This window comes from Lygodium microphyllum, chromosome 3 (genome assembly GCF_053477565.2).
Source record: "Lygodium microphyllum isolate KBCC chromosome 3, Lygodium_microphyllum_v1.1.10, whole genome shotgun sequence".
In the NCBI taxonomy this organism is placed as follows: domain Eukaryota; kingdom Viridiplantae; phylum Streptophyta; class Polypodiopsida; order Schizaeales; family Lygodiaceae; genus Lygodium; species Lygodium microphyllum.
The window spans coordinates 13,528,138-13,550,955 of record NC_141137.1 but is presented as its reverse complement, the minus strand read 5'-3'; the positions used below and the strand labels follow the sequence as shown (position 1 = coordinate 13,550,955).

The following is a 22,818-nucleotide window of genomic DNA, read 5'->3' as shown; positions in this document are numbered from 1 at the left end:
CTTTACACAGATTTGCTAAGCCCAAGGGCTTGTATTGACAAATAGCTTTTGCCATAAAAATGTGGTGGGACACCCCTTAGATATCTATAGTAATCACAAAATCTTGTCAAAACATGTTGGAGGAAGGAACCGCTTAGATGAGCATAGGTATGTAAAGCTTAAGGAAGAAACTTACCAAGCTGCCAAATCCAACATAGATAGGAGCACGTCCAGCTGCAAGCCATCTTACAAGTTTCTCTGGGGGTTCATAGTCTTGGGATAAGTTCAAAAAGCAAAATCCTACAACATCAACTTTGGGACCCCAGTCTGCACACACCAAGAAAGAAGACAGTGAAAATACTTTCAAGCAAACATTTTGCATAGCTCCCCTTTTACCAGAAACTCCTCAATTGTTAACAAATTTTATTGAGGCAGGCTCTTTTATGACTCTATTAACAAAAGAAAGGCCACCCAGAAATCCACAAATTGTCCTCTCCTAATTGTCCACAAATTGTCCTCTCCTAATTCCAAATACGGTTTTTTTGAGAAATCCTTGGCACCACATACCAACACATATAACTAATAGAAGAAAGAGTGAACACTTCAAGCAAAGTGAATCGCATGCCCCACTAAGATTTCTTAACTTCTTATCTATTCAAAGATCCAAAAATGACAGTCACCAGTCTGAATGGCTCGAGTTCTTTTCAAAAGCATGACAAACACCTTTAGGCTTTGGAACAAGGTGTGGACTCCAAATATACCCCGTAGGTAGCTTTGAAACTGAAAGTTGGGAACCACTTAAATATGTGATTGGCCGAAGCTTCAGTTTCTTCTTCCTGAAATCATTAATTATCCCCCGTATTCCCCACCAAATAAGGGAATCCACAACTTGATAAGAAAGCTGCAGCCACCACACAAAGCATGAAGACAGTGAAACACGAATTCTGCTCAGTAGCATAAATGACAGATTTAAAATGACATCACAGGCATCACCAGATTGAGCAATAGAATTTACTCTGTTGGCAGCAAAATGGTGGACCCGAGAAAGTGGGTGAGGAAACTCGCTTGTTGGCCTGGGTTCACAACAGAATACACTAAGGATAGAAAATTTATCCAATTTGATTCTAGTACAGTTTTCAAACTTGTATTACACTTCGATTATCTGATTAATGTTGGAGTATGCAACCATGGGCTGGTCAATGTCAAGTCACACAACCCACAGTTGGAGCAGCATGAGCAAATGCATTAAAGCCACTCTTTCACATACTGCATGCGTACTACATAAAAAGGAAGTCTTGTTGCTGCCAAGAGGTTCAGAAGTTTAGAATACACTCACGTCCAAGGCATGGTGAAAAAGATGTGCAGTGGCACCTTCAAATACTCTGCAACATGAACATGTCCTACAATCCAACAAAACCACAAAGTAGCATGTTACATCTCCCTTCCTCTCTCTCTCCTCCCACCCCACCCCCCAAAACCCCACGTCCTCAAAAGGGGGAAAAAAGACGCTTCCCAACCTTCCTTCCCTGCTACCGCACACGTGCACGCGCGCGCGCGCGCGAGAGAGAGAGAGAGAGAGAGAGAGAGAGAGAGAGAGATTTACGAAAAAAAGAGAGAGAGAGAGAGAGAGAGAGAGAGAGAGAGAGAGAGAGAGAGAGACAGACAGACAGACAGACACCAGAACCTGCATACCATCCTACATAATGTAATCTTGCAATCTAGTACTTTTTCATAATTAATACAATTACCTATCACAAAAAAAAAAAGAGAGAGAAACCAGAACCTGCATTCCTGATGTTTTTGGTGGCAGTAAAGTAAAACTAATTGAGTAAGTATGCAATGGAAGACAGAAAAAAAATGCTAAAGTAAGGCTTAGACTATGGTAGCCGAAGAGGCCTAAGGTAGCCTATATAGCCTATGACTTAGACTATGGTAGCCGAAGAGGCCTAAGGTAGCCTATATAGCCTATGAGTGCATATAAAGCTTTTAGCCTTAGTCAGACAAATAGATTGGCTAGGGTTGCTGCAAGCACAAGTGCCTAGATTTCAATTTGCTCAATAAGAAATAGAAGCTGATGTAGCCTAATGATCTAGTTAGACTATGCTAAAGAGATGAACCATATTAGCTTGTCGTCTAACCAGTCTAAGGTTCCTGGGGGTAACCTATAGGAATCTGGCCTAATGGTGGATGATGACCAAACTAGCCAGATAAGCAATGAGGCACTAACAAAGGAGGAGATCCAGAATCCATTGCACCACTTGCCAACCACTGATGAACCTAGATACCATGGGATGGAGAAACTACACTAGCGCCTTGAGAAGACCACCATAGAGTGGCACTACCACTCCCAAATGGGAGTGAGGTTGGTTTAGGTAATGGATTTAGTATGGAATGGGCAAAATATCCTTAGCTATTGAATCTTTGGTTTTTTTATGTGTGTAGGTTTCTGGTAAAACAATATTTACTGTTTTTAGCCAAGTGATAAGAAGTCTTTGTTTCAATTCGTCTTTACCACTCTCTTTTATCTTCAATAAAGGAGACAAATCATCAGCTCAGGAGCATAATTTGTGTTTAGGATCAACCAGTGAGGGTGGGACAATGTATAAGCTATACCTCTCTATTCCATGTAATCTGGTTAGCAGTTCATAAGCACAAGAGGGGGGTCATGGCTTTTGAACCACCAAGGAGAGTGGTACAACGTGTTGAAGGGGATGCCCCACACAGCAGACCAAAGGACAGAGTGTGCCTCACTTGCATGTCAATGAGAGGTGCGTAGATCACTGGTAGCATTTCTGGCCAGAGTGTTACACACCTTGGAAGCTAAAGATGGCCTAAAGTACATAGATAATGTGTGCTAAAACTTTATACTCAATGGTGGCTCTGAATGATGGTCGAATTTAAGGAACCTAATTGATTAAACAAATGGCAAGAAGGGTGGGAATTGAGAATGTGAAACAGCAAACTCATACTCAAAAGAAACAAAAGGTATGTGTGTGCATTGTGGATAAGTTCTGCTTACAAGTATGTGTGTACCAGCAGGCTGGCAGCAGCCTGCTGGTCTGCTTCCAGGTATGTGTGTACCAGCGGGCTGGCGAAGTAGCAGTGGCAGTGATCCACTTTTGTGTACTTCAAATCAGCTTCATGGTTCACAAAAATTGATGATTAAATGTGATTTTGGGCGTTATCTACTTGGCCACTACAGGTTCATTTACTAATTGTGCAGTCTATCATTATGGCCTATATTTAATTTCGCTTGCCCGTTGTGGTATGTTTGAAATATGAAATTAATTCCTTCATGTTGATGTCAATTGAATTCTTAAGGAAAACTAAGAGGCACAAATAACGATGTTAGATTATTGGCCATGTAAATAGTCTACTCTCCTGAGTCTTGTGGTGGTTTGAATGTTCTGAATGTCCATCTTCATGTGTTGGCTCATAAATTGGCCCTATTATAGAGGTTTGCTGAAGACAACAATGGACTAAAATGTTAGCTGCTTTGTCCACTTCTCTTTGTACAAATGCATTTGGAAATGGATTATGATGGCTGAGCATTGGATTTTAGGGTGTTTTCAGGGCTCACTTCTAGCATGTCCATTTGCAAATGCATTGACTGCTTCCTGAACAGAAGTTCTTTCTCATATTAGATGGACTGTCACATCTGATGCAGCCGTCAATTCCCTTTGTCAAGAAGTTTGGACTGAAGTATTTCACCCTCCATTGGTTCTTATTGAACCATTTCCTTGTACTCACATATAAGGGCAATATCATGACTTGGCCTCAGGCTTAGCATATGTGTCATTTGGGTCATCTCATTGACCTTTATGGGCTGTTATTCGCAATATGCTTCAGTGTTATTTAGCAGTGCCTAATCTGAATTCTGAAGGCAAGCTAAAAGATTGGCACATTCCATACAATGGCAAATATTATCCTATTCATGAAAGCAGACGTATTTACTATTGCAACCTCCACCTTGGATATTCAAGCATGCAAATGGACTTTGGAATCATACAGGATTCTTTGGTGCAGTGTCAAAAATATGGAAGAGCAAATTGCCTCTTAAAGAGTGTCTTTTCTCTAAAGATGTGCATTGAGTTATTGTTCAGGCTCATTGCTTGCAGCTTGAAAGATTGCTCCAGCTACCTATCTTTTGGGTTCACTCTTGGCCTTTATGGACTATTTGTAAGTTGGGCAATTTGCCATGCATTTTGGATGCCTACCCTAACTTTAGAAGGTCTTTGCACCAAACTCTCTATGATAGTCTTGCCACTAAAGGGTCAGATCTACTGCAGATCTTTTCATGAGTCTTTCAAATACTTGTCAACTACAATACAACTCTAGCTGGGTAATTGTGAATAGATTAACCAAGATGGTTAAGCTGTCAAATATTGCTTCTGATCGGGATAGGAAATTTGATATTTATTTTTTAAGAAATGTGTTTAGGAAGTTGGATACTAAATTGAGCATGGTAGATCATCAGCAAACTAACGGGTAGACAAAAAAGGTTAACCAAATCCTAGAGGATCTGCTTCAAGCGTATGTAAGTAAAAGACAAACTAATTGGGAGAGTACTCACCAATAGTAGAGTTTGCATATAACAGTGCCAAGCAGTATTCCACTCAATATAGTCCATTCGTGTTGACATATGGATTTAAGCCCTTATGACTTGGGACTGCAAAAAGAAAGGGTTCAGATGGCTAACAATTTCTCAGTAGACATAAATGAGATGTTAAGATTAGTTAAAAACAGCATTAAAACAGCACAAGATAGAGTAGAGCCTATGCTGACCCAAATAGAAGGCCTCTTTCTCTTGAAGAAAAAGAACAAGTCCTCTTTAGGGTGCCTAGGCATTCTAAAACCATTTTAAAAAAGGAACGTGTCCAAAGTTATCACCAAGGTATTGTGATCCATTCACAATACTTTAAAAACAGGAACTATGGCTTACAAGCTCCAACTTCCAGCCAGTGGTAAGGTTCATCTAATAGTTCATGTAACCAAGCTTAAAAAGAAACTGGGGGACACTAATAATCTTGTCTTAGAAAATGAGATTAGAGAACTCTTAGAAAGACTATCCAATATTTCATGTAGCAAGCTTGCAAAGAAATTGGGACACGCTCGTAATCTTGTCTTAGAAAATGAGATTACAAAACTCTTTGAGAAAGACTATTCATACCTCATAAGCTAGAGAGAATTCTATATGTTCATCATAGATGAACAAGGAATAATAGTTCAAAGGAGTGCCATGTAAAATTAAAGGACTATCCAGAAGAGGGTTCAACATGGGAGCAGGTGAGCACCTTACAAAGAAAGTTTCCTACTTTACAGTTAGACCTTCCTAATAATGTTTTCGAGGATGAAAACATTCCTTAAGAGGGAGAAAATGTCATGTTAATTAATGTGACATTACCAGAAACATTAACAGTTGTGACGATCATCCGGGTATAATCGTAATGCATGTATAGGGTTCACGGGACATGACTATTTATGCACACACATGTGCTTATGTGGACACAGCCTTGGACCACTAATTACCGGTTTTAAACCAGTTAATGTGTGAAGAAGGCTTAAGGCCACTAAACTAAGGGTGATGTGGCAAGCATTAACCTTAGTTGCAATATAACACATTGATTAATCAAAAGAGTCAATTTGGCTAGGTGGTGAACCGTAGCAGCTCTCCCCTCTTTGCAAAAATGCTTTTCTGCTTCAACTCTTCTCTATAATTTGATCAACTGCACTACCTCTCTCTTCTCTCCTAATTGTGCACTCTTAAGTTTGTTGTTGATAAAACCCTAATTTTTATGCAGTCTTATCAGAAATTACAGCCAACTTTCATTGCCACATGATTACTTTGATACAAATGGCAAATCATCACTAAATAATTGTTGAACATGTGAAAGGTGTCAAATAATCACAATATGTGGTTTTATTCCATGCGACCTAATTTTGGACAATAGTGTGATTGTATGTTTTGCTATTTAGTATTCCAAACACACAGTTCAAGATGTCTTATTGCTGCAAACAGATGTTGACAAAGCTTTTGACTTTGTGTGTTGGGACTTCATTGCCTAAATAATGGCCGAATTAGGTTTTGGACAAAATTTGCAATGTGACATGTGTTGCCTCTACATGTAATGCCTCCTATATTCTTGTGGCTGATTTGACTGATTCATGATCTTTGGGGAAACCATTGAGACAAGGATGTCCATCTAGCTATGTGTTGTATGTCATAGCAACTCATCTACTTTTGTGTTATCTCAATCATCTCCTAGCTTCAAATCACCTTCGAGGCCTGAAGCTTTATGACAAATCCCAATTTGTTGTTCAAGTATGTGCAGATCTTTCTTCTTGCTGCGATGGAAAATTCGCTTTGTCAAGAGAGCCTACACTAGGAGGAGGAATTTAACACTCCATTAGCTCTTGTTGAGCCACATAAGGCTTACTTTTTGCCTAGCAAAGGAATATCCAAGTAGCCAATGTACTTCCACATGATAGTGAAGTTATGTCTTTTCCTCGAGCTCAACATATCGCAACTTCACAAGACAATGGAGCAAGCATTGGACCCAAGCTTTGGAATTCCCTTTGGCTCTACAGCCTTATCTGACAAGGAAACTTCTACAGTGCATGACAGCAAGGAAACAGTGCACAACATTGATTTAACCAGGGAGTGTTTTGGCATTTTGACCAACTCGCAGACAATAAAGTCTGGGTCTGTACTAGTTACACATTACAAGTATGATGCTTGCTTTGAGTTCATGTAAAACCTTTCCCAATGGTTTGAAATTATTTAGACAGAAGGATGGATGTTCTCTAGATATGATCCCAGTGTTACTTCTGGAGTTCATTCACTTAGTAGATCAGCTGACACTTTTCATAAGCTGATTATTTCCAATAATGGGTAGTGGAGCATGCTAACTGATAATTGGATGGTGGAACATGCTAACTAAGTTTGAAATATGAACAAGCTACTGGTATGGTGGAAGTAAAACTCAAGCAATAAGCAAATAAACTGCCTCTCAAACCAAGATTTTCATTTTAAAGATATTTTGTGGGGAAAACATTGGTAGATAGTACAATATCAGCCTAGGAAACTATGAACCATCTGCTCTGCGCTGGTCTTGATGTTGGGGACTTTCTGCAAAGACTAAACGTTTTGCAAGGGATCACTTTTCTTAATGTGTATTCATAAATATTTCTAGTGGTAAATGCTGTCTATTTTTCAATACCATCTAAACTTGTTTTTCTTTATCATACACTGCAAAATTTTAGAAATGGTGGTTTTAGCAAAGGAAAAATGAACATATGATAACTAGACTATGCATTAGCAAAGGAAGAATGAAAGAATTAATGAGAGCTAAACTCGTAATGAAGAATTAGTAATAAATAGACTCTGTATAGAGACAAAACGTATTATGCAACTACCATGAAGGTGCATCTAGATTGCCTGCAGCCAAACTTGCAACATGTACAGTGGTTTAAACTGCAATTCGCGACCACAATGTTATTAAATACATTGATAGCTATGCTTGTTACTAAACATGTTGGCTAAACTAGGACTGTCAACTACCATGTTATCAAGTAGGTTTACAGCTAGGATCAGTACTCAACATTGGCAAACCTAGTTGTGAGCTATAAACTCTGATCGACTGCCTTGTTTGTGAGTTCTAACAGTCTTACCACACCAATACCTTTTTCAACTTTGTCCATTGGCTTCAATTTGAGGGTAATCTGAATGTATATGGCTTAAGCATGGAGTTATATGAGATGTTATAGATTAGCAAAAGTATGAAGTATTACATGGTACTATAGGTTGGCTATAGGTTGGCAATGAGTCCCTTGCCTACAAAAGCTCTTAGCAATAGTTGTAGCAATAGATTGGATTTATCTATCTGTGGATCTAGACCACAGTCAAATAATTGATCCTTCCTGTGTGGCATGTGCCCCAATTTATATGTCTGTGGACAATCAAACAATTTATCCTTCCTGTGTGGCATGTGCCCCCATGTCTTGAGTTACAACCACAAGCACCTACTGAGTCTACACGTAAGAGAGTATATTACGTTTCAACCCCCTATGGGCTCACTATGACAACTCTACTACACAGTTCTTCTCATAGATCTCGTCCACACCTCTCCGATACAAGACACCCACTATAATCGAAAAACGTAATGCTTGTTGCTTAATCTTTCTCTTCTCAGACTTCAATAGAGCAGCCCCAAATCCCCTTGTAGATAGATAATGCATTATAGTTGGCATACCAAGAAGGGATGGAAGCTGTATCGATTTTGAATAGACCTTCAATGTCACTTCATTTAGCCAGAATTTCCTTGGCTCCCCAAAATCCACCAGACATTCCACAATACCCTGCAACTTCAGTGGCTTACTCCTAATCTCATAATTGAACTCTTGCAAAGTGATTAACCACTTTGCTAAGCAGTTAAGCGGCTGCAATTTATTCATCAACAGTCTAAATCATTCCGCCTTCGTAAAGAGTACCACCTTCTCATAGAGAATATAGTGCCTAAATTTCTTTGTTGCAAAGACCATTCCAAGGCACAATTTCTCTACGTAAGTATAGTTGACTTTAGATATCCCCAACTTCCAACTAGCAAGGACTATTGGATGATATAATTTTTCTTCCCAAATTTGGGCTAAGCAGCAACTAATACTATACATTGTTGCTGTTGAAAATACATAGAAAACCTCAACTCTTTGAGGTGCTTCTAGAATTAGCGCTTTCGCTAATTCTTGCTTCACATCCTCAAAAGATACTTGACAAGCTTTGCTCCAATTATACAAACAGTTAAAATATAACAAGTTTGTCAATGGCAACGTTCTTTCTACTAGTGCATTGATAAATCTTAGATAATATCCCACTAATGACAAAAAGTTGTGCACTTCTTTTGGAGTACGTGGCGGGCTCATGGGGACTATAACCTTTATCTTTTCTGGGTCAGTCGCAATATCAGTGAAATTAAACATAATGACAGCAAATTGAATTTAAACACGCTATATGGCAGTATAGTTTTATGGAAAACTGCATAAGCGGGAAAAATACATGGCAACAAAGATCCGGAACTTCTTTTCTGCTGAGTCAGGACAATTGAAGATCTACCTTGATGCATGGAAGGTTCACTGGAGATAAGGCTGGAAACTGACATGCTGAAGTAATGGCACAGGGACTCAACAACAGCAATTTGCTTGTTCATAAAGCCTTCATTTTTTGAGTCCAAAGGCTTTAGGGACTAGTTTAAAAACCTTTTTTCAAGAAGCACTAAATTTTTCACAAGACAAAAATCCCTGCTTGTGGTTATGAACATGTTTTCAGTGGCATGCATCCCTAGATGGACTGTAATCACCACTTCTTTCTTTAATGCAACAGTTGGGATACAATTCTTCACTAGCCCCGAGGTCCAACATCAGATATTTTTAACCAAGCAGAATGGAGAGAAACCAATTTGAATCAAAGGTTTTGAAGCTATTCACTCAAATCACAAGTTGTGAGGATGAGACTTGACATCCCTTACATTCTGATGTGTGAGACATTAGTAGCCAACAATGCCAAAATCTATAGTAGACAGTTAGCTCAGACTTTTTTGAGCCAACCGACAAAAGATTAAAATGTGCTTACACTACCTGACAGTTATTTATTGCAAGCAGTTTCTTCCAAATGGATACATATATATTGTGAAATTCCCCACCCAAAACATGAAAATTTTATAACAATTACCAAACATGAAATAGCTAATCTTACAGAGAGTGATTGCTAAACTAAAATAGCTGGTCCCTCACTAAGCAAATGTTCAATTCACTAGCTGTAAGGCTTCAAAAGAACATAAACGATCCTTACCATATGCAGGTGGATTTGCTATGATTGCTTGGGCTCTGAAGGGCACCCCAGTTTTGTCAGGATCCTTACACGCAGGCAGCAAAGAGTTAATAATGGATTTTAGCTGCTTCCTCTGAGTTCTGATTTCTGAAGGCCCAGATGGAAGAAATCCCTTATTCTTTACCATGTCTGTCCAAAACACCATGGCAATTCTTATAGAAACCATTTATACCAATATTAATCTCCTTGAGACTAGATTGTAATTTATTGAACATAAAGATCACAGCCTAGCCATGAATACTGACTACCAGATCTTCATAAAGTTTCCACAAAAATTTGCCTCCCTTTGGTCAGACCACACACACACACACATGGAGGAAAAAAGAAGTAGGCACTCCAATCAAGGGGAGATACACGTACATCCTGCAAGAACTTTGGGGTCACCTCCCAATGGAAAGAACTCCAGCCCTGCCTTTAAAACAAATTCACGAAAGTTTGAATGCGTTGCCAGCCTCACACGGTGTCCATACTCCTGGTGAGTTACCAAAGAAAAATGCAAATTTCCACCTTTAATCAACTGGCAGAACTCTTTAAAATGTATGATAGACAAAAATTCAAATATTGCGATCTGCATACCATAGACAGACCTGCAAATGCTTTCCGATGGCCACAAAAGGTTGAACATCTCCCCGTGTTCCCACTATGAGCATGGCAATCTGCAATGGTTGAATGGTCTTCTCACCATCCTCCTCCCCTTCAAAAGCAAACTCTTCTCCCGTATCAGTTCCAAAAATATCGGGTGCGAGATGAGTGCTTCCATCCACATCAAACTCTACAGTGCCATCCCTTTTCACAGTGCACAAACGCTTCATCAACTTCTTCTGTTTCAACAAAAGTTCCATCACATTAGTCCCATGCTTCTTGGCATCTTAAAGTTTGCACCTTCAAATCTGTAAGCAGCAATCATAGTCTATAATAATCAAGTTTTCCCTTAAGACATGTGGGGTACCCTCATTACATCAATCATTTACCATGACTAAACTACAAAGTAGCACTCTCAAGTCACTTACATCAGAGAAATGTTGACTGAGGATGTAGCAATAATCAATGAACCTAAGATTTAGACACACGTTAAACATGCAAAGAAAACGCTGTTCATCCATTATTAACTGCAAAAGTAATGACCAACTTCCACAATGTAAGCAATACTATAGAAAAATACAAACATTACAACCACGTCTCAAAAACAGTCATGATTCATGTTCATAAGACACCTTCAAAATCCATGCTCAAAAGACAACTTCAAAACATCATAAGAGCAAACATGATAGATCAAACATGGAAAACAGTGGCAAAAGTAATAACTAGTGTCCCGCTTCAAACTTCAAAGTTATAACTTCCTACATATAAGTAGTAACTACTAGAGTCTACATAGTAGACACTATGCTCTAGAGCCGAATCCCAAACTTTGAGCAGAATCTTTGAAGCTGCTTTTTGGTTCCCAGCTAAGACCATAGAGCCATTGCTAGAAACCTACTAATGGGCCATGGCTAGCCTACTCAACAAAGAACCATCACAACAGCAGCTCTGAACATATTATGATCATCCAACATTTAGCGTTTTATACAAGGATAGAAACCTACTTCTACAGTAGCCCAATACATTAGCAGTCTCAAGTCCTATGCCACAGGAGAGATCCCACAGAGGAATGGGCAGCCCCGAAGGTGGCAACATGTGGTTGTCTGGGCAGCTATTTTTGGCAACAATATGTTGTCATGTAGGGCAAACATGGACTTCTTCTATGCTTTCTACAATAGAAATCAAGGTTCGGCCATAGCAAATGCTTTGGACAGATTTAAGCCAGAGAAGGTAAATGCTATGCTGAACACAATTTAATCCAGTTCTTTCATCCTAAGCTTCACTACCAACATGTCACACATGTGAAGGCATCAGCTGCTGCTCTCAGTTTGCACCCTCAAATATGCACAAAGGGAAGAGAGAAGAAAGAAGAGAAAGGAGAGAGACTGCAGGCTGAAAATTAAGGTTCTGAATATGAGTGAATTCTGAAAACTGAACTAGTGATACCAAAAATGTCCAACATCACTCCAGTCTCATACAGTGACCAATTATGTACAACTTATGGCCTAAAAGCCGGCTAATAGCTAATTTGAGTCAAAATTTGCCTCAAAACAGAGAAAATGCCCCAATTCTGGTATCCTGGTGTTTCTCTATGGTCTAAAACTTTTCCTTTCAATCATGTTCTTAGCTGATTAAGTATAAATCAAAGCAATCAATTATCTGTCATACAAAAAGTTCCATTTCACACATGCAGAACTCCTTCCACATGTCCATCATTTTCCAAAATCTTTTCACCTTTGTACGCTCTCAAACTGTCATACATGATACATTATGGGTTTCCATGAATCATTTACAAGATTCAACTTTTCTTTCTTGGTTCTTCCTCCCTAGTCTACAAGGAAGGTCATATCTTCTTTGTTCATTCTTCCCATACTACTAGGATGTTTAAGGTCCAGTCTTCAAACCAAGACTATGAAAAAGAACAAATTATCATCAAGAAAAGATTGGCACTAATACCTGTTGTCGTTTTGACAACTTGGCGCCAGGGGTGCGAGCATTATCCTTCTCTGATCCTTTTGACTTATCAGTGCTTGATCTCCTAAAAGAGGGTCTTCTTTTGGCAATTCCAGTCACATCATCATCCTTGAACGAGCCATTGGGCATTGTTTGTGCTCGTTGCAAGCCTTGAATATCAGCAGAAAGCTTATGATGTCAGCCATCATATAGCAACCAGAGTACAACTATTTTAAGCAGAAAATGCTTAAGACTATCTCTGAGAGCTTTCTTGTTTGAAAGAAACACATTTATGTGCAATCAGCAATTTTTAATAGGCTCATTCAATCATCCAAGTGAAACCACTGCCTTTAGCATGTATTAATAAAACACAAACTTCTTGAATAAGCACTTGATCATTTGCTTGTATCTAAAATGTCAAGTCACTATTATATCAGGTCAATTTAAACACCATCCATTACAGTTTCCATTATTGACTTCGTTGTTCAATCCTTCTAGAGATGCGGTGATTCAAGCAAAAAAGATAAAAACCACCAATAGCAAAAGGAATTAGCATGAAGGGCCATACAATTTTCAGGCCAAGCCTGCATAAGAGAAATAATATGGATCATCTTTGTAAAATGTTTGTTGCAAACACAAGAATGATTAGAGCCATTATTAGCATGCCTTAGCAACTGCTTGTTGTGCACATTTCATTGGTTATTTGGGCTTGTGTGGGGCATTTATTAGGGTACCTTTTAATGGCAGCTGGGATGGACATTTCCACTTATGGGTGGCCTTATTTATGGCCAATTACTACAAACTCTTGGCCGCCTACAGCTTACCAGCCTGCCAGAGTGCAGTGATTGCTGAAGCATATGACAGCAGTGAAAGAAAGAAAGGAGCATTGTTTTGGGGGGGCGGGGGGGAAAGAGAGAGAGAGAGAGAGAGAGAGAGAGAGAAAGGGTATATTAACATCTCTAAAGGGCCAATGTGGCCTATGAGACCAAAGCAATACATACCATGATGGTGTATCTGGAATGAGAAAAGATGAAAAAAATGCCTATAAGACTGAAAAATGAAAGTGTTCTATAAAAAGAAAACCTGTCGATGATCTAAAAGTAAAAGTTAAAAAAGGAAACTCTCCATCAATGAGATGTCTCTCCTCTAAGGAGATGTATCTCTGCATGGCTGAGGCATCTTGGCATCTGTCTCTTGTGGCACTCAATGATAGCTCTAATTTGTCTATGGTGTGGATGTCTAGGCCTTCTTCTGGGTGGACGTGGGCGCCTAGACCGGCTTAGTGCCACTACTATATCCAAAGGGACACCTACAAAATATGAGGTCCAATGATGATGTACTCTTGTAGCCTGTGGCATTAGTGGTGGTATGTGCCATGCTCGGTCGTGTAGCAGTGAAAAAGTCAATGACTGCTCTCTGTCTATGTGAGCTGAGCTGTGCGGGCCTCCTACTCCGTAGAATAGCTGCTCTGCGCCTTTGAAGCTCTAAGAGGAAGAAACCCAAGCATCTCTAATCCTCAAACTGCATGATTTGTCTCAAGGGTTCAAAACCCTCTTGAAACAGACAACGGTATCTACCCCATGTATCATAATATACCGTGTATCACCAAATGTAGTGTTCCACTATCTCTAGCTCTCTATCACATAGTGGGCATATGCATTCCTCTATCGTTATGCCCTCCCATCTGCCTGTCTCAATCCTTAAGTGGTGGAATGAGGTGCAGATCTGACCAATAACTGTGCATAATCTATTGTTATGGGAGCACTAGATTATGCTCAAGAGACTATACTGGATGCAAGATTTGTTACAAGAATTCTCATTACAAAATAATCCCACGTAGGGGCACAAGGTACAATGATAACTTAACAAGATACGAAAAATCCCGGGATCGTAGGTATGGATACAAGATATCACAATTACAAGATCTCTCTCGATGGGGATGAACAAGATACAAGACAGTACTAGACAAGATCTCGTACTACGACATTACAAGGTAACAAGACAACAAGAGTATAATGGAAGACGAGACAAGACTAGATACCATGAGTAGACAAGAACTAGAACTGGAACTCGAAGTTACTTACTTGGAGGTCTCGACTCCTAAAGCTCCCAAGACTCGCATTGGCAAGACTGAGGAGCTCTATGGCAAGCCCCTCCTTCTAGAATGTTCCATGATGACATCATCAATGATGCAAGCAATGACATTGCATATCTTCTAGAAGGTTCTATGATGGCATGGCAAGGGTAGGTTCACATGGTTGGCTCGAGAATGTCCTGTTAAGGATGCTTTCGCATGGGGCATGGATTCATATGGCATGAGTAAGAATTAATCTCTACACTTGATTATGGCATGTCCTTGACATCCATGAGGCAACTGTGTATCCATGTAGCTAGGTCGGGTAATGAAACCATCCTCAAATATCAAAAGGAAGTGGGTCTAGTAGTGTGCCATCCTCTTGCCATGGGGAAAGGGGGATTGGATCCAAGTCTTCTCCATATCTAACTTCAGTATGTCTACTCTAATCACATGGTCCACCTCTAATCAACTTAGGTCAAGTATAAGGCAATCCAAGCTATAGTCAAAGGGGGGTAGTCTATCAATCTGCTCATCCAATCTCTAATCAGCCTAGGTCAAGTGTAGGGCAAGCTATAGTTAAAGGGGGATAGTCTATCAATCTGCAACCATGTAAACTCATCCATGTACTCATCTGAGTATACCAACAATGTTTGTCACCATCTACTGCTAGCTGTCTAGAAGAGGCAAGGGCTAGCCGTGGGTATCTATCTTGGGGGAGCTCCCATAGTCTATGTATAAAAGTCACTACCTAGACCAAGGCCTCAACCACCATGGGTGATGCTCCTACCAACTCAACTTTGATAATCTCATGTGGGGTCGAGCTCTTCACTTGTATCATACGTGAGATCATCATGACCACTAGTCTATCCATATGCTCCCACCCATCATAGTATTCCTTCTCTAGTCCATCCTAGTCTCCTAAATGTTGTCTCATGTGGAAGAGACTTGAACCCCAAATGGCTGCCCCATATAGGAGTGTGGATGTAACCAAGGTGTCAAAAAGCCACAATTTGGTGCGTGTGCAGTTCATGAAACTATATATGAGCACATTGCCTCTCCAATGCACCTAATGTTGCCTATGCTTTTGCTAAACGAGTCTCTAATATCTCTCTCCAAGAGAATTGTGATCCCTTCAATGTGACCGCCAAATAAACATACTACTTGACCATTTTCATTGGCTCTCAATCGAAAGTAAACTAGTGCTCAACTCTCGTCACCAAAGCAGCTGAAGTGTTAAATACCATAACTTTAGTTTTCCCAACGTTCACCTTAAAGTCTCTACCTCTGCAAAAAGCTAATAATGCATCCAAGTATCTATTTAGTCTGTCAAGTGAGTCACATATAAGTACAATATCATCTGCATTAAATAGTAATGGTCCAACACTCCAGCTACTCTGGCCCCACAAGTTCTATCCACATATTCTGAAATTTCATCTATGTACACCCCAAATAGTGTTGGTGAAAGTGGGCAGCCTTGTTTCACCCCAATGATGCTATTGACTATATCTACGATGCCCTTAGATGTCCGTACTCTCCCTGTGATGACTATCTCATACAAGGCATAGATACTCCACTATATCTCTATGGGAACATCAATGTCTTGCATTCTTATCATTAGTCTAGCATGTGGCCCTCTGTCAAAGGCCTTGTGAAACTCCACAAAACAGCAATAGATCTTTTTCTTGAATGCCTTGCCTTCTTCAATGATTACCCTCAATGTAAAGATATGGTTGTCATGAGGACATGTATTTTTGAAACCTCACTTAACATGTGGATTAATTTTTAATCACATGGTTAAGTAAATGTTGTACATGTGAGGTGTAACTCGGGTTAGAGTAAATTTACGAGCCCGGGACCCAAGGAAATCACATGATGTCAAAGGCAAAAGTTGCTATAAGTTACACCACACATGTACTTGGTAGTATCTGGTGCCACTTGTTGGCTTAGGTCATTTATTTCGCCAGAAGTGTCAGTTTGGTGACACTAGGGAAGTGGCATTTAATGGTACCTAACGCCAATCTGATGATCAAAGATGGTGCAGAGACACTCAGGAATGAAAGTTGCCTAGCCAATTTAATTATTGGCCAGTCATATTATTTTTTAGGGCACCGAAATAATTATTAGACTAATTTTCAGTATTTAAAGACTGAAAATTAATATCTAATTATGGATAATGCTGAAAAAACCATTTGGAAAAGCTGCCACTTGTCAAAAATACCCATGCAAGCCTGAAAAACGTCTTTAGAGGCTAGAGAGAGGCACTTTTAGTGTATTCAGCTTGCAAGAGAGAGAGAGAAGATACTGCTGGTTTGATTTGCAGGCATTGGAAGACCTTTTGAGGCAGCCAAGGGCGAGAGAAGACCAATCAACAGCAAGTGACAGCATCTACAGGCTATTGAGACAAGGCAGCAGCAGTAAATGATTGATTTTCTTCAGTTCTTTGCCTCTACAAGCTGATGAGACAAGGTAGCAGCAGTAAATGACATTTTCTTTAGTTCTTCGTGAAGAAAGTCTGAATTTGCTCTCTCCTCAGCATTCTCTCTCATCTCCCAATCTTTCTACAACCTTGCTCCGAAGATTACAGCATTGAGATCACCAGAGGTTGAAAATTTTCAGATTTCTCTACTGTAAACCCTAATCCGCAGCAGAAATTAGGGTTTAACAGCACCCTCGAGAAACGTGCTAGAAATTGGAAGCTCCAAGACTTGGATTCAACAGGGCTGAAGCTGTTTTTAACCTATTCAAGTGCAAGGACCAACAAATCGTTGAATTTGGGGCATTTTCCATCTCCATCAAAGCGGCTGAAGGCCAATTGATTGCCCGAATCAAGGGGCAAATCAGATTGAAGACTTGCTCGTCATTTTGGACAGCAAGGGGAGTTGGAATACTGAAAGGGATTAGGAGAATCCCATTGTACATCAACTTCTTCTTCAATTAAGTTAAATAAATACCGAAAGGGGTGCCAGTTTTGGGGCCAATAGGTGTCCAATGTCCAAGATTATATGGTAAAGTGTGCATTTCAGTTTTGTGAATTTGTTAATTGCTGTAAATAGTGCTTGATCATGTTATTTACTACCCTATCCGAGGAGGAAGGCTGGTTACAATGGTCTAGAGTTGTATATCCCCTCTCGAAGCTAGCCTAGCCTTTTGATCTCACGCCATGCATCTCGGTCCATTCACTCAATGCTGCTTCCATCATAGAGCCATATATTTTGGCCAGCATGTGTCCCAATCATGATAGTTTGATAGTTACTAAGTAGCGCGTGACTGTGGCAGTCCATTAAGGATGGCTAAACCATGTGCACTTACCAATGCCACGTATCTTGCCTTTGCATTTATATGTACCACTTGGGTTATATCTCTGGCTGGAAGATAGCATCTATTGCTTTCTGACATTATTAGTAGTTGGCTATCTAACTTGGAGGCATGTTATGAAAGTCTCGTTCATGTAAAAGTGGTTATGGTACATTGTGTGTGGAGCTATTCCATGTCCTCAACATCCTTTTCCAATACCAGACAAGGACAATCATGAGGAAGCTGTGCTTACATGGGATACGGATAATGCACGTGCCTATTCTTCTCTTCTTCGATGTATTTCTAAAGAAGTTCTACTAGTGGTTACCTCCTACAAGACATCTCCAGAAGTATGGTTGAAGCTGTACATGTTGTATAAGGCACCTTCCACCATGCATGCAATAACACTTTATGGAAAGCTCCATCAGATGAAGTTCCAGCCTAAGAACACTATTCAATCATTTCTGCTCCATGTTACACAGATACAAGACCAGCTTCAACACATGCACTCTACGCTTCCAAAGGCACATCTTGTGAGAACAATCCTCTACAAGCTCCCCCCAGAGTTTAATGGAGTGGTCAATGCTTTGAGAGGGCAAACATCCTTAATACTTATGAGCTTTACCCATATTTCCTCCATGCAACTTGAGCATGGGATATATTTGCATCTACAAGGCTAGTTTTTGCCTCATACAAGTTCTGGTGAGGCTCTTGCAGCTTCAGAGAGGGGTGACAGGAAGAAGAAGTCGAAGGCCCAGTGTTATCACTGTGATAAGAAGGGACACTTGCGAAAGGACTGTAAAGAGTTAGCAGCTTCAAAAAAGGAGGAGAAGAAGAAGAATTTCAGAATCTCCACTTTTCTACTGAGTCATCCTCTTTCTCAAACTTCGATTCAGATCCTTTGACCCAGGCGAAGGCCAAGGAGCAAAAGGGATCCTCGTCTTCAAATCAAGGGAAGGGCTTGGTTGCCCCTTCCTCTATTGCTTTCTAGCATAGATGATCCTGTCATCCCTCACAACTCTTCAATGCTAGAGGAAGAGTGAGAGGGTGGTGAGTTGGGGTAGGCAAACCTCATCTATGTAGATATACAGGTGAACAGGTTCCAAAGAGGAACGTCCCTAACGCATCAACTAACATCTGGCAGGTTCACATCGTGGAGCTAGAATTGACATCCAAGTTCATGATGGGCTGGTATTTGACAGAGAGCAAGATTGGCTCCTAGTCTAATCTCACATGAGAGGACACTTTGGCAGTCTGACCAAAGATACGGAATCCATGATCACATATGTTCAGAGGCATTTTTGACATGATGGTCTTGTATGTTGCTGCAAGACACTGTTGAGAGACATTGAGAGCTACTTTGATTCTTTTCTATTTTCAGGAGGTGGTACAATCAACATCGATATCAGATTCTCTTCGTGGCACCTTGGTAGTGGCTTGTGTACCAACTACTTGGGTATCCATGGTTCTGCTTTGCTGGACATTGTTATATGTACTATGATGGGACATTATCATTGTATATTGTATTGTATCAAATCACCCATGATCTGAGAGAGGTGTTATATGTCAGCTCATGTGTTAGTTTGTACATGCAAGATTGGGCTAGGCACAATGTTAGATATTTTAGGCATTTTATTGTTCTTTATTTGTGGCATTTTTGGCATTTTATGCCAATCGGACAACATTTAATGTTGGCTGACCAGCTGTTGTTTATGGCATATGTATTGCATATATATTGTGCTCCTCCTCCTCAATCATAGAATTCATCACTTGGATGTCCTGATTGGAGAGAAGAGCCAGTCCCATTGCCCACATAGCCTGTGACTCACTGTCATACGCATTTGCCTCATGTCTTGGTATATGGATTCCATTTCCCAAGTCTTCTCCAAAGTTCTCTTCTTTTTGCAATGTTCTTCTTTTTTCTCTGTCTTGTGTTCAGCAGTCTATTTCAGTATATGCTTCCGTTGCTGTATCCACTTCTGACATATTGCAGTCATGGCTGACCAATTGTTAGCATGCCAGCCTATATCAGACTTTAATCCAAAGATCAAAGTTGTCACAGCAAGAAGACAGGTTGTAGATGCTGATTTATTGTCAGCTGTAGTGGCATTAATTGCAGGTACACGTGATTATCCTGAGTTAACCCGATACATTTCAGATTAAGAGCTGCAGCCGTGGCTGCTGAAATAGTCAATAAATGCAGTCATTTTAACCTGTACAGAAGTTATGAGCAATTTTGAAGTCCCCAAGTGGCACCAAAACAATGCACTTTGCAGCATTTATCAGTGCTATATCTGCGGACTTCGGCCAGCAATGCTGTTGTTTTATGTAGACTATGACTGATGCTGGTCTGATTTGGGAATTAGGTTTAGCAGAGTCAAAGAGAGTGAACATGGGATTTGAGCTACAGATTTGTCTACCGATAATTCCTCAGTAAGTTCAGTAATGTATGCCATGTCATCAACTTATTTGGTTTTGTCCCCTGTTCACACATATTGAATGGCTTGAACCTGTTATTTAATCGGCCTTGGCCCGTGTTCACACGTGCCTCGCGTGTGCTAAAAATCATGTCCCCCATGAACCTCGTACATGAATATTATATGTGCATATGGTCACAAATCTCTGAAGTGTTTCTACATAGCTGTCACTAAGCAAATGTTACATTAATTTACATGACAATATACCTAGGACTCAAATGATACAAGACATGAAAGGGTTGCAATAAATGCATCCATATGATGATATTTGTCACGGGGACATGAAATTTAAAAATGCTTTCATCTTGCCAATAACATTTGATTAAGTTATTAATGAAATGTGCAAAGGTTGTTTAGCACATGTGATGCACATGGCAGTTATACCACTGGGCTTTGGGTGTCAATTTTGACCCCAGGACACTTGTTTGGCCAATAAATATCAATGGTGATACTAGGGACTATCATTAATTAATTAATTAATGTCACTCTAAGGGTCTAGGGACCACTCTAAGATACAAATGGCCTAGCCAATTTAATCATGGATAGGCACATTTAATTTTGGGCAGGGTCAAAAGGACTGAAATTAATTTTCAAGATTATTTAATTTTAAAAATTAATTAAATGACTGGATAATGCTGAAAAATGGGTTTAGAAGGCTGCCACTTGGCAAAAATGCCATATGAACTAAGAAAACGTTTTTGAGGGCTAGGTCTCAACCATTCAATCAGTTTACAACCTAAGAGAGAGAGGGAGGGAGGGAGCTGTTGGTGTATTTTCTGATCAGAGAATAGCAATTTGCTACAGAAGACTGCCATCTGGGGGCCTCATCAGGCACGGCACAACAAGGAAACCTTCCAAGGGTTGGCAACAGCATTGTTGATCAGATGACAGTATTTTGGAGGTGCCTAGCAATAGGTGACTACATTAAATGCAGGCTGGAGCAGGCAACAAGCAGATTTTAGGATTTTCTCGCGAAGAAAATCAAATTTCTCTCTCATCTTGCTCTCTCTCACCTTCTCCAATAATTTCTCAAAAGATCTCAACATTTCTTAGCCATTTTGAGCAGATCTCAGCCAAATTTGATGGACAGCAAGAGGATTTCTGCTGTAAACCCTAAATTTCTGCAAAAATTAGGGTTTGACAACCACCTTAGGACTTGAGCCAATAGAGGAAGGCATCGTACATTGAATTCAACACCTGAAATTTGTGTAACTGTCAAGGAATTCAGATGCCAGCCCATTCATTGTAAATTCGGGTAGCATTTGGCCAATTTGTGGTTCTAATTATACGAGTCCTTAGGTGAAAAGTCAAGACTCAAGGAGCAAATGACCCGATTTGCTTGCTGATTGTTATTGTTATTACAGCAAGGGGCTTTCGGAATAACAAAAGAGATTGTGGAATCTCAGCTTGTACTCATTCCATTATCAATCAAAGGCAAAGAAATACCAAAAGGGGTACTAGTTTTGGGGCCAACAGGGTGTCTAATGTCCAAGATTATTAAGGTAAACTGCATTTCAATTTATGTTTATTTGTTGATTACTGTAATTAAGTGCTTAATCAGGGAATTACCACCCTCTCCAAGAAGGAAGGCTAGAGTGAAATTTTGAGATACTCTAATCTTGCCGATAACATTTAATTAAGATATTAATCAAATGTGCAAGGTTGTTTAGCACACGTGATGCACATGGTAGCTATTTCATGGTAATAAGCCAAGGACTCCCAAGATGCAATGGGTGTCAAAGAAAAAAGTTGTAATAAGTTATGCGTGACAGGTACTAGGTGGTGCTCAATGTCAGATTTGGGCCTAGACCAATTTATTAGCCACTAATATCATTGGTGACATTAGAGACTAGGTGTTAATAAATTAATTAATGCCAGTCTAAGAATCAATAATTACTCAAGGAAGACAAATTGCCTTAATCCATTTAATTATTGGCTCATGAAATTAATTTTTTAAGCACTAGAATAATTATTAAATTAATTTTTCATATTAATATTCTAAAAATTAATTTAATAATTAATTTTAAAAATTAATTTAATAAGCTACATAATGTTGAAAAATTGGATTAGAAGGTTGTCACTTGGCAAAACTTATCCAGGCAAGTGAGAAAACGTTTTTAGGGGCTAGTGGAAGTCTATTCTAGCTAATGTGAGGGAGAAGGAGACTGTCAGAAAGCAAGGAGATATTGCTGATGTGATTTTTAGCCACCATGGACCAGTCCTACAACGACAACAATTTGGAGCCCTCCAAGAGCAGGTGACAACAACCCAAGGTCCTTCTAGTACAAGTGACAGCATACAGGAGGAGGCCGTAGTCTTTTTGGTGGTTCTACATTATAGGTGACAACTTCCATAGTTGTTTGAGCAAGGTAGCGACAGTTTTTCAACATTTCTTGCAATGAAACTCGAAAATTTCTCTCTTTATAGTATTCTCTATAATTCCCAGCCATCTCTCAAGTTATCTCAGCATTTTCCAATAGTTTGAGCCATCAGAGAAAGAGATTTTAGTCAATCTTTGCTATAAACCCTAATTTACAACAAAAATTAGGATTTTGAAAGCCGCCTCGAGATGCATG

At 39.8% G+C, this 22,818-nt stretch overlaps 1 protein-coding gene across 2 annotated transcripts in view; it reads right to left on the bottom strand.

Annotated features, from left to right (window-relative positions):
- LOC148038067 (sterol 3-beta-glucosyltransferase UGT80A2-like) overlaps positions 1 to 22,818 on the bottom strand; it is a 110,637-nt gene that overhangs the window by 71,867 nt on the left and 15,952 nt on the right. For both annotated transcript variants that reach the window (XM_087668531.1, XM_087668539.1), the window contains exons 2-9: positions 12,398 to 12,564; positions 10,450 to 10,683; positions 10,223 to 10,334; positions 9,824 to 9,991; positions 1,316 to 1,379; positions 995 to 1,052; positions 703 to 880; positions 176 to 306 (exon numbers count right to left, since the gene is read on the bottom strand). In XM_087668531.1, coding sequence (XP_087524657.1) covers positions 176 to 306; positions 703 to 880; positions 995 to 1,052; positions 1,316 to 1,379; positions 9,824 to 9,991; positions 10,223 to 10,334; positions 10,450 to 10,683; positions 12,398 to 12,564 — 1,112 coding nt within the window. The remainder of the gene's footprint in view (positions 1 to 175; positions 307 to 702; positions 881 to 994; positions 1,053 to 1,315; positions 1,380 to 9,823; positions 9,992 to 10,222; positions 10,335 to 10,449; positions 10,684 to 12,397; positions 12,565 to 22,818) is intronic.